General features: G+C 48.3%; 1 protein-coding gene across 1 annotated transcript; it reads right to left on the bottom strand.

Moving 5' to 3' along the window:
• Window positions 1–3,481, bottom strand: LOC114014318 (ubiquitin carboxyl-terminal hydrolase 42-like). The gene is made up of 10 exons (XM_055700409.1): window positions 3,295–3,481; window positions 2,729–2,839; window positions 2,551–2,644; window positions 2,338–2,405; window positions 2,105–2,175; window positions 1,458–1,540; window positions 1,114–1,222; window positions 635–775; window positions 317–417; window positions 1–97 (listed from the first exon to the last, which is right to left on the bottom strand). Exons 1-10 carry the CDS (start codon window positions 3,479–3,481, stop codon window positions 1–3), a joined length of 1,062 nt encoding a protein of 353 aa, XP_055556384.1.
• Between the last annotated feature and the right edge of the window lie 7,836 nt (window positions 3,482–11,317).

Genomic DNA, 11,317 nt, shown 5'->3' with positions numbered 1-11,317 from the left:
CTACGCTCCCTGAGCAGGAGTCCTGTCCTCCTCCCCCCCCCGCCCCCCCCTATCTTCCCTGTAGGCCCCTTCAGGGACTCTGCTCTCTATCAGCCACCTACAGAGAGCAGACAAATAGCAGTTTACATGGGGGCAGCAGCCTAAAGCCCAGCAAGGGAAGGGAAGGACTGGCGGCAGGTAGGTCACCTTCGACAGCCCTGAGTGGTGCGGGTAGTAATTGCCTCCTGGGACGGAACAACTCAGGAGGATCAGAAGAGAAATAGCAAAACCCTGAAAAGGAAACGTGTTCTGAACAGCTGTTAGTCCTGGCTGTTACCTGATATAAAACAGTAAGTAGGCTTGCTGCCCGAGAGCTGTGTTGCGGTCACAGTAAGCCACAGACGTATCATCCATCTGGTACCAGAGTCCATTGCTGGCCTGTCAAAGAAAGGCAAGGACGTGTGGAGATGAACTGCATGGTTTCTCTCGAACGACACAGGCAGAAAACTACACAAGCAAGAGTCTGCCAACGCAAATCCCACCCAGCTGGTCAGGGGACCTTCTCCCCCAGAACCTTGGCTGCCCGAAAGAGCGCCGCCAAAGTTTGCCTTCCCCAGCACACATAGTCCCCGAGATGAAGGAAGTGGCTCTTTACCTTTGTGTAGCAGAAATAGTGTCCTGCCAAGGAGCTGCCACCGCTGTGCACCAGGACAGCGTATAAGGTGTAGAGGGGCGGTGCTGCTGCTCCCTGAGACATGTATGGCTGGAGATCCAAGTACTGGGGATACTGCACAAACTGTGGAGAGACCAAGAGGGCTCATAAGGGATCCTGGCATACGACGTGAAAGAGCCTGGCAAGACCGGGGCCCAGCTGTGTAGAAATACATCTCTGGGGCTCATCAACACTCGCTTGTCCCTGAAGCAGCAGGTGACGCCTTGGGTGGCAGGAAACTGCTCTCGGCCAGAGCAGCTCTGTCGCAGCAGAGCATGTGCTTGCCTTGCCACAGGAGCTCTCCTCTCCCCAGAAGGGAACACCAAAAGCTCCACCTGAACAGCTTGTGACAGAGCGTGCTGCTTTGGGAAATCTCCTGCTCCAGGACGAGAAAGAAAGTGGCCCTCCAATTGCATACACACCTTGCCGATCTTCTTGCCGGAGAAATCAAAGCGTTTCAGGCACAGCGTGAGAACCCTGGGCGCGCGCTCGATTGTAAACCTCTTGAGGGCGGTAACCTTCTTGCCACAGCTTGAAAGCAAGCAGAGAGAAAAGCACTGAAATGCACCCTAGCTTGCCCCACGGCGGCCAGACAACCTTTTCCACCTCACACGTCCTCACGCCATTTCATGGCTCTTCAGAACCATTAGGCTGGAAGAAAGAAAAGCTGTGCCTCCTGATTGTGCATCGAACCTCCTGAGGCTCGATGACACGCAGCATCTCCACACAGCTGCAAGTCTTAATCTGGTGTTAGTCATCCTCTTACCTGTTACATCGAAAGCTGTTTTCACCAGCCAGCTGCTCGGGTTTGACAAAGTCCTCCAGAGCTGCGGTGACAGATGAGGCTGCCTGGAGGGGTGAGAAAGGAGAGCTCTGAGCTGGTGGAAATGCCCTCGCCCAAGCACTCAGGAGGAGTTGCCCACAAGACCCAGGGAGCTGCCGCTGAGGAGATCCACTGTGACCCTGCAAACCTTGGCCAGAGGGAGGCAGAAAGAGGGTATGATGCCGAACATTTCCCTCCCTTCCCAGAGATTCCCGGCCGGCACTATTAAGAGCTACCTCACCGTGCCACCGCTCAGTTCAGCTACCGATGGTGTGCAGGGTCATCAGGAATGAAAACAACACGAGCCATCAGCCTAGGAGCCAGTTGGGTGTTGAGGGAGGGCAAAGAGAAGGTGGCTGAGAGTCCCTCAGGGGTGCAGAGAGGATAATGCGTGCTTGTCCAGCTTTAAAGCCAGCATCTACAAGGAGTCCACTGCCACGGCCGTTGCAGGAAGACACAACCCATACCACTTCCCACCACCCCCACAGCTCTCCTGTGTTCACAGCGCACTTTTCAAAGCCAGCTGCGCAGATTCTGGGAAGCCACAAGGAGCTTGGAACGACTTGAAGCACAGTGAGAAACCCTCTTACTTGGATATCCAAAGGCACATCCAGGAAGGCCTCGTAGGAATCGGAAACTGCTTTGCAGCTGCAGCACGTGACTGGAAGGCAAACGGAAATGATCAGCGACAGGCGAAGTCGATTGACCGTGCCCGTTTATGCTCTTCATCCCTACTCGAGCCAGCCCCACGCTCAGCTGTCTCTCACAGACACACAGCAGGGCACAGGCAAGTGTAAGGAGAGCAACAGTTGTGGAAACATACCTCTGGACCTCAGGAAGCCCCCAAATATTTGATGGACGATGGTAGTATATTGAGAAGAGATGTCCCAGCTGGAAGGAAATGGTAAGGCAGAGCGTTATCTCCTCCAAGAGTTTTCCTGTGCCTGAAAGCCCTGGGCATAGGCTTTCCTTGATGTGGTACGTCAAGGAGGCCAAAGCGCTGGGCAACATTGAAAGGTCGTTTGCTTGTGCTTACGCGCTGCTTCCAGCCAGACAAGCTCTCTGCATGGCAGTGACAGTACAGCGTAAGAAGTCGTGGGCGTCTTCCTGCATGCCAAGCGTGAAATGCCCTCCTATTCCTAATCAAGAGGAAGGTAGTACTTCAGTCCTCTGCCAACAGAGGATAGCAAGTCAAAGCAGCTGAGATGACTTACGTGAGAGGGCATTGATGACGGCCCTGGGCTGGATGGCACAGGCTGAGGTGGACAAGGCATCGTTAACGTGCGCTTCCATGATGCACATCATGCAGAAGCCTTCCTGCTGACCTGAAGAGGGAGGGAGGGAAGGAGGGAGGGAAGCTGGTCAGGTCAGTCAAAGAGCCATTGTGATGGGAAACCTCATGGAGACCTTGGAGTTCTGCTAGGACAGTCTCCTAGTCGTCCCCAGGTGCCAATGGCCCAGCAAGCCCACGACATCTCAGTACACAGAAAACATTCTTGAGAGGGATGCCTCGCTGACAGAAGTTTTCTGTGCAACCAGCAAATATGTAGGTTAGATGCAGGAATAGGGAACGGCAGGCAGCACTAGAAAGAGGCATCTTTGTGACAGCAAACACGCCTCGATAGGCCAAGCGGCTTGTAGGCTTGAGCGTCCCAAGAGCACCACCTTGGCGGTGGCTGAGAAAGAAGGGCTGCTTTTCTCCTGCATCCAGCGGCAGGTTCTGGGGGTCCTTGGGAAGTGCCCAACAGACTGACAAGGAGATCTTCCAAAAAGTACTCACAGGAGTCGCTGTGCTCACAAGAGAGCAGGTAGTTGGCAAGAGGTGGGGTGTACGTCAGGCACTGCAGCACGGAGTTGAGGAAGCACGTATTGCCCAGGTTGTAGAGGCCTGCTCCAGCTCTCTGCCTTTGCTGCCAGCCCATGCAAATCTTCTCCGGGGGAAAGAGGATCCTTTGTGGTGGAGCCATTCCCTTGGCAACGACTGCAGGGAAATGATGGTTTTGTTGCACAAAACCCCTGGGTAGGCCTGGCTGCTCTCAGGAAAAGCCCCAGAATTCCCTTGAGGTTGTCCCCACAGCAACATTGCGGGATGGAACACCAGCCGTGCCCATTGCATTTGGGGATTCACCAAGGCCAAGCCTGCTGGTGAAACCGTTACTCACAGGAGTTGCTCCCCATTGCGGCCATCGCTCCTCTCAGCAGCACAGCGGGAAGCTTTGGCTGACAAAGGATGTCCGGACGCAGTCCAGAAAAAGAAGATCAGCTCCAATCCCGTCTCCTGGTTGCAATGAAAGAAGCGGAGCTCAAGAAAATCATTCAAGCACCAAAAGACCCAGAGGCCAGCAGTCACCATCAAACGTGTTCCAGTGGTCGTTGTAACTGCCTGTAGCGCCTGTTGGCAGCAGAGCCCTCTGGCTCTCCAGCCCACATTTGCCCACCCTGTCTGCAGGAGTGACTGCCTTTTGGCCGCTCCTTTAACGGTTGCCATTGCTGGGCTGTGTTTCTGGTCTCCCTTCCTGACCCATCAGTCAAGGTGGGCTTCGGGTCAGGCTATGCTGAAGCTCAACGCCTCAGGCTGCCCCCTCCCTACTTTCCTAGCCTAGGCGATGGGAAAGACATAGGAATTAGCCAAGAGGAACGCTCCCCATAGCGCCTGTCTGGCCAGCCTAGAAGGGTGGAAGAGCTCAGCCTAGAGGTTGGGAGGCAGAGAGCGGCCTCCACTTTTATTCCCGATTTACCTCCTGTAGGATCTGTGCCAAAAGTCAAAGCCAACTTACCTTTGAAAGAGGGTGGAAGGTGAGGAGGGGTCAGCAGGAAAGGAGAAATGTTTAGAAAGAGGTAGCCACGCAAGTAGCTCAAGAAGGAGTTATCCCAACGGGCAGCTCGGCCCAACTGGCCCGCTGCTCAGGATGTCCAGCCCTGGCCAGGTGAGGTCACAAGTTCCGGGTGGGTGCCGCATCACTGCCCCTTTGTGACACGAGGCTGCACGGCGACACACGGTGGCCACGCAGCCACCACCTCCCCTGCAGCCAGCAGGCGGCTGCCGCTGGGCTTCCCCACGTGCTGCTGGTGAAGGGCTGTTTGGCCGCCGGCACAGCTCCCACCTCTTCCCTGCGCCGCACAGCCAGAGGAGGAAACTCCTGCCCAGGGCTGGAAGCTGCCCGTGCACAGCTGTGGCTGGCACCGGCCATTGTGCAGGGTTTCTTTGTCACTCTTCTCAGCTACAGGACTGTGCACGTGAGACTCGTAGAACAAAGCACCTGGGCTCTGACAGGTGCGCTGCCAAGGAATTTCACCTACCTGCCGAGACAAACCCTGACCTTGAGGCATCCAGTTTGGCCACTGTTATAAATTGAGACCACAACAGATCATAATCCAATTAAAATTTTTATTAATTATAGCAAGTAGAATATGAGCAAAAACAGCGCTGGACGACAGGGGAGTCTGCGCTCCGCCAACTGCCGTCCTGAGCAGTTCAAACAGTCCCTTTTTATACCTTTTTTTTTACTTTCGTGTTCATGAAGTAGTGGAGGTGTTGACCCTTCATTCATATGCACAAGCGGCATCCTGGACACCTGGCGGTTATCTTATCTTTTGTTGCCTAATCTTTACATTGGGCTTAACATAAATCTTAATAAACAATACCCTAGTCCATAGTTTCTTACAATCCCCCCTTTTTTTTTTTTTCTTTTTATCCTATTATTGTTTATTAGATGCTGCTTCCATTCTCGGCACTGCAAACAAACCTTTTTCCACAATCCCAACATTTATCATAACACTCACAAGGTAATACCTCACAATTACAATAGGCATAGTTCTCACGTGGCATAACGCATTCACAACAATCTTCATCCTCATTAATAGATACACTCTTATATTTTGCCCTAGACCTCGTAGTTAAAATAAGCAATTTAGCTATGTCAAACTGTTCTCTAATAAAGTGTAGCGTAATATACAAGGCCCAAATATAAGTCCCAGAATCAACATAATAAGTGGTCCTGCTAAAGCAGACAACAAAGTGGTTAGCCAAGGTGAGATATTAAACCAGTTTTCATACCATGACCTGCCCGCCTCACGATCTTTCTTACGTTGATCTAACCTTTTCCGGAGTTCAGACATGGTGTCCTGGGCTACTCCAGTCCTGGGGAAGTTCGGCCATTGTTGCTTTAGTGTCCCATTGTTCTGGTTCTTTTCTCCACAGTTTGTTCCTCCTCTGCCTTGCCCGTCGACTCGGTTGCTTCGAGCCACGGGGTGTACCATCTTCTCGGCAGCAAGGGAATTCTTCAGGAGAACGGCTGCTTCGGGCTTTCTGCCTGTTTACATAGGCTTCCCACTTTGCAGCTTTAATTGCCACCCACATTGTTCCCATTTGTCCGAGTAAATTTGAGTTTCAGTTCTTTTTTATCTGGGGTTACTTTCCACGAAGTTGCAGGGGCTTTCTTAATCCGGGTATGGTGAATCCAAGAATTCTGTCCCTCAACCTTGATTGCAGTGTAGGTGGTGAGTAGGACTTGAAAAGGTCCGGTCCACTGTGGTTCCAGGGTTTTATCTGCAAAACACTTAACGTATACATAGTCTCCTGGTTGTATATCGTGAACAGGTCCATCCAGACCCCTACTGCGGGTTCCCATCACATGCTTCTCAATTCTTATTAATTGTTTGTTTAGTGCCACCATATAGGAAGTCATTGTTTCTTCACCAATCTGTGAAGACATCCCCTTTTGTACCCCATAGGGTTGTCCATATAAAATTTCAAATGGGCTAAGCCCCTCTTTTGCTCTTGGTCTAGACTGAATTCATGTAAGAGCTAATGGCAAAGATTGGGGCCAAGTTAGATTTGTTTCTTGACCTAACTTGACAATCTGTTGTTTGATTAGATGATTCATCTTTTCCACCTGGCCACTCGATTGTGGTCGGTATGGGGTATGTAATTGCCAATCTATTCCTAGATGGTGGCTGATCTGTTGTACTATTCTGGACACAAAATGTGGTCCTCTATCCAAGGACATTACCGCTGGGACTCCAAACCTAGGTATTATCTCTTGGAGTAGTATTTTGGTCACTTCCCGGGCTTTAGCAGTTCTGCACGGGAAGGCTTCTGGCCAACCTGAAAAGGTATCTGCTAGTGCCAACAAATATCGATACCCCCCTTTTCAAGGAAGTTGCGAGAAATCGATCTGCCAATGTTGCCCTAGAACATTCCCTCTGCTAATGTTCCCTAGTTTTATTTTATTTGCTGTATTGGGATTATTGCGTAAAGACATTTCACATTGCTGAGTCACCTGTTTTATTACAGTATACAAGTTTCGCCCTTTCAATTTCTGATTTAGACTTTTATATAAAGTATCAGCTCCCCAATGCGTCTTATTAATAATAGGGCTGTGGTCCATATTAAATTGGATGGTACCACTATACAACCATCCCTTAAATAAGTCCACTTACTTAATTTTATTTTATAATTCATGTCCTGAATTACCTTTAAGTTTTCTTTAGAATAGTTTGGCTCTTGATCTGTACTTACAGTTTGGATTTTATCATCTGGTATTAAGGATAATTCCTCCTTTCCTACCTCCTCTGTTACTCGTCTGGCCTCATGGTCGGCCAGGCGGTTTCCAATTTCCAAATCAGTGCCTCAGAGTGGGCCATGCCTCATATCAAGGTCTGGCATGGCATATGTTCCCACCGCTCAACGCCTACTGGGTTGCAGCCAACAGCGGAGCTCAAGATTCTTCTTGGTGGCAAACACAGAGGCCAACCCAGTCTTGCCCTTGACTATGGTAGGAGGCATCTGACCAACCTTATTCCTTGTACTTCATTGTCAATGCAGTTTCATCTGCACATCCCATAACAAGTCACTGTCATGGCAAAACACACAGATTTACATTAGTAGATCTACTACAGAGTGTATTTTATTTCACTTTTTCTGCCAATATCCCCACAGCCCTGCTGACCAAGGGATATTGTTTTTATCTGAACTGAGCAAGCCTCCCCCTTATCATTTTACTGTAGCAGGTAAAGCATTTTTCACCTTTCCTGGAATTTATTTTCAGATACACCTGGTTAAAAATTTCTCTTACTTCAGGGAGGTCCTCTTTTCCTCTTTTCTGCTGAATTAAAGATAAGCTCAATATTTCAATTACTTGATCATATTTAACTTTTAATTTCATTTCCCCTTCTTTAAACGTCTAGATGTTCTAATAAATCTCATGCCAACAAAGATTTTAGTGAATTTGGCATTCTTATTTGTTTTTTTAGTTTGTACTTTAAAGGTTTCAGGATGTTTTCCTGGTGGCCAGCAGCTCCCACAACTGTAACAATTTTTTTCAGTTGGTTTTGTATTCACTAAAATTCCACCTCATACCCATTCCCTGCCCTAGAAGGGCCGTTACGGTCCTGTTGTGCTGCAAATGCTGCAGCAATTGGGGTGACATTGTCAGGTCCTTCTGCTCAATTGTCAGCAACAGCAACCCCCTCCTCCCCACCATCAGAAGGGTTCGGGGCAGGAGATGCTCTTCCTGCTCTGCAGGTTACACAAGCCTGCCTCTGCAGCAGCACTTCTGTTTTAACTCTTTCTTACCCTGAATGCAAATCTGCTACTTGTTGCTTTAAGTCTGTGTTATTACATATCAGGCCTTCGCAGGCAAACAGAAAACATCCTGCCATGCATCCCAGCATGATTCAGTCGCACCTTCGAGGGGGTACAGGGGTTTGTACAAACTCACCCCAACACTTTCACAAGGTCTTTGATTCTACACACACACACACGCCTCAGGTTTTACATACATTAGTACAAGTTTTTATATCTTACAACGTGTTTCATTCTGGTTGCTCCACAGAAGGAACCGCAACCTGAGCTTTTAAACACAGAAATTTCAACAAGAACATCTTTCTAGTTTAGGTCTCAGTTTTTTCCTATCCTTTTCTAGAGCCACAATCAAAGATCAGGTGATGTTAATCCCACACTCTTTCTAGTGCTAGTACCATAGGATCCCGAGGGGGTACTAATCCACAGTCCTTTTGCCACTCAGGTTTGTCCTGGAGGACAAAGAACATGTCTGCATACGATACTTCGTCCCATTTTCCTTCTTTTCTCAGACACAACATTAATTGCAGGAGAGTGTTATGATCTAACGTTCCTCCCTCCTGAGGCCATTTCGCATCACTCTCCAATTTATACAAAGGCCACCACTGATTACAATATTTAACCAATTTCCTTCTATTTTCGGTACCACCATGTCCTACAATATCACTCCAATGTTTTAATATACAACCCAAGGGCGATTTTTCACAGGGCTTACTCCTTCCATTTCCCATTTTGCAATTTTAATTACTTTGGGTTTTTTTTCTTTTTTTTTTTCCCGGCCGCCTTAGCCACCCAAGGTCAGAAACGCGGATAAAGCTTCTTACTCGTTTTGCACTCAAACGCCTGTCTCAAGCACTCTTGCACTCACACTCAGTCAAAATAATTAAGCTATACACGGAAAATCAAAATGCGCATCTCAATCACACCATTCACACTCTCCGGGCAGCCCGCAGTCACACAAGCAGTATGTTATACGGTACTGTGCACTTATGTACAAACTCTTAGGAACACTAACAGTTCACAAAGTATGCATTTCAATGAACAATTGCCAAAAACCAAACAATAAACAAAAACCAATTTTTCCTGGTCTTAAGCAGAGTGTTAAGTTTTCCGCTATTTGCCACGAATTACCAGAATGTTAATATTTTTCAACATACATTTCATAACTCCGAGTTTTGAACATATAACAAGACAACACATAGAACAAACAAGACACAGAGCGCTATTTCAGTTGTTACATTCCAGGAACTCCCCAATTCTTAAGACAACCTAAAGGAAGTTTTTAGCTTCCTCTTTTTCCTACGCAAAAGTTTCCCTTTTACTTTTGCTGTGAGGTCCCTCTTGTTCCTGTGAGATTCCGCCTTATTCCGTCCCGCCCCCCGCTTTCCGTCACGAGGCCTCCGGGCTTTTAGGAATGGCAGTAACCTCGGGTTTGCTCGATCTGCCCTCAAGATCGCTAGCGGCCACCCCTTGGTCAGCAAACCCCCTCCCAAGGTACCTTTCCTCCTGGGGACTATGCTGCGCGCTGGACGTCTCCGTGCGTCTCACCAGCCGCCCCGTTACTAAACATACCGTTTTATCCGTGGATCCAGGGGTTTCTCTTCTGCTCCCGGGTGAACAGCTGAGAAGAGGAGGCTCCTCCGAGGAAATCTCCCGGGGCGCGCCTAGGAGCGTCCGCTCCGCAGCTGGTCCCTCAGCCGAGCAGAAATCCTCCTGCCTGGCTCGCCAAACTGACGTGCGGAATTAGACTCTATAACTCGAAAGTTATAAAGTAGGTATGTTTATTGCGCGCAGATGCACGGGGGATCGCTCCTCCACAAGCGTGCATGCCCGAAATGATGAACCATCTCACATTTATACAATAAAACAAATGAATATTCAATTAACGCCTGTACATATTTGTTACCTAAACCCCGCTTTGTATGTTAATTAGCTTATCAGTCCTTTGCCTGGAATGTGGTGGTCTTGCAGGTTTGTAGGTGATTCATGTCCTTGTGACCATCCCATCTTCTCCAGCAAGGAGACTTAGCACTCCCTCCCTCTAGATAGCATTGGAATATCTCTTAAATAGCCCCTTTGTTAGAGGAAGAAGGGCAGGCGTCTCCTCAAAACTGTAGTTGTCTCCTCAGAGCTGTGTGCCTATGTGACCAGACATCGCACCCATGACCAGTCACCATACCCACATTCCTTGAGCAGACATATACAATCACAATCGATGTCCATTGTCGCCATTTCACACTATTTCTCCATATCACTGTTAGCTCTTGATTTTTTATTTTAATTTCTAATTGCAATTCAACAATTAAATCTCGTCCTAACAGATTAAATTCTGCTTCAGGGACGAGCAAGAGTTCACCCATTCCAAATTTATTTTCAGTTTCGAATACCACATTTTTGATTTTGCTTACTTTAAAGGTTTCTCCTTTTGCCCCAATTACTTGTACTTTTTCAGGGGAAACTTTACATCCCTCAGGTATTTGCTTAATAGTTGATTTTTCAGCCCCAGTGTCTACTAAAAAGGTGAACTCCTGTTTATGGGGACCTATTTTTAATTTTATCAAGGGCTCATGATGACTCCGGTCCCCTAAGATATAGAGCCCCTGACTCTCCTATTTGCCACAAACTGAGTTTTTAGGAGCGCTTACCCTAAAGGGTCGTCTGGATTTACCCCAGAGTACAGCTGAAGGGCTTTCCTCAGTCGTTCCAGCCACTCAGTAGGGCTTTCATCTTTCTTTTGCATTTCATTAAATGCTTTATTGATATTCTGGCCACGGGGTACTGCTTCCCTAATCCCCTGAATTACTATAGTTCTCAGGTCCTGCATATGAGTTCTATGCACTGGATCCTGATTATCCCAATTAGGTCTTTGGAGTGGCCATTTAATATCTGCTTGGGGTCCCTGGGCATGCTGAGCATCCCACAGTCTCATTCCTGCTCGTCATCATATCTCTTTCCTCGGTAGTAAATAATTGACCAAGGATAGATTACATCTCATCCCAAGTATAAAGGTTTGGTCCCAAAAAATTGATTTAATCTTTCTCCCACTCCGAGTGGGTCCTCAATTAAGTTTCCCATCTCGATTCTTTTAAAATCTCGTAGGTCAGCCGAGTTTAGGGGTACGGAAATATATCCGATCACAGGTTGAGGTCCCCCCATGGGTATTTCCCTTAGGGGGTACATCTGAGCTGCCCCTTTCTGACTTCTAGTTATGCGTCTAGGA

The sequence above is a fragment of the Falco cherrug genome, unplaced genomic scaffold (assembly GCF_023634085.1).
Source record: "Falco cherrug isolate bFalChe1 unplaced genomic scaffold, bFalChe1.pri scaffold_108, whole genome shotgun sequence".
Lineage (NCBI taxonomy): Eukaryota > Metazoa > Chordata > Aves > Falconiformes > Falconidae > Falco > Falco cherrug.
Note: the sequence above shows the minus strand (reverse complement) of the source record. Positions and strands in the feature narration are given on the sequence as shown.

Bases quoted from the DNA above. Each gene is read 5' to 3' on its own strand.
- LOC114014318 (XM_055700409.1), bottom strand. From the start codon at position 3,481: ATGGCTCCACCACAAAGGATCCTCTTTCCCCCGGAGAAGATTTGCATG. The intron at 2,645-2,728 runs GTAAGTCATCTC...TAGGAATAGGAG, and splicing joins CGTCATCAATGCCCTCTCAC to GGCATTTCACGCTTGGCATG. The intron at 2,406-2,550 runs GTAAGCACAAGC...ATTTCCTTCCAG, and splicing joins TGTCTGGCTGGAAGCAGCGC to CTGGGACATCTCTTCTCAAT.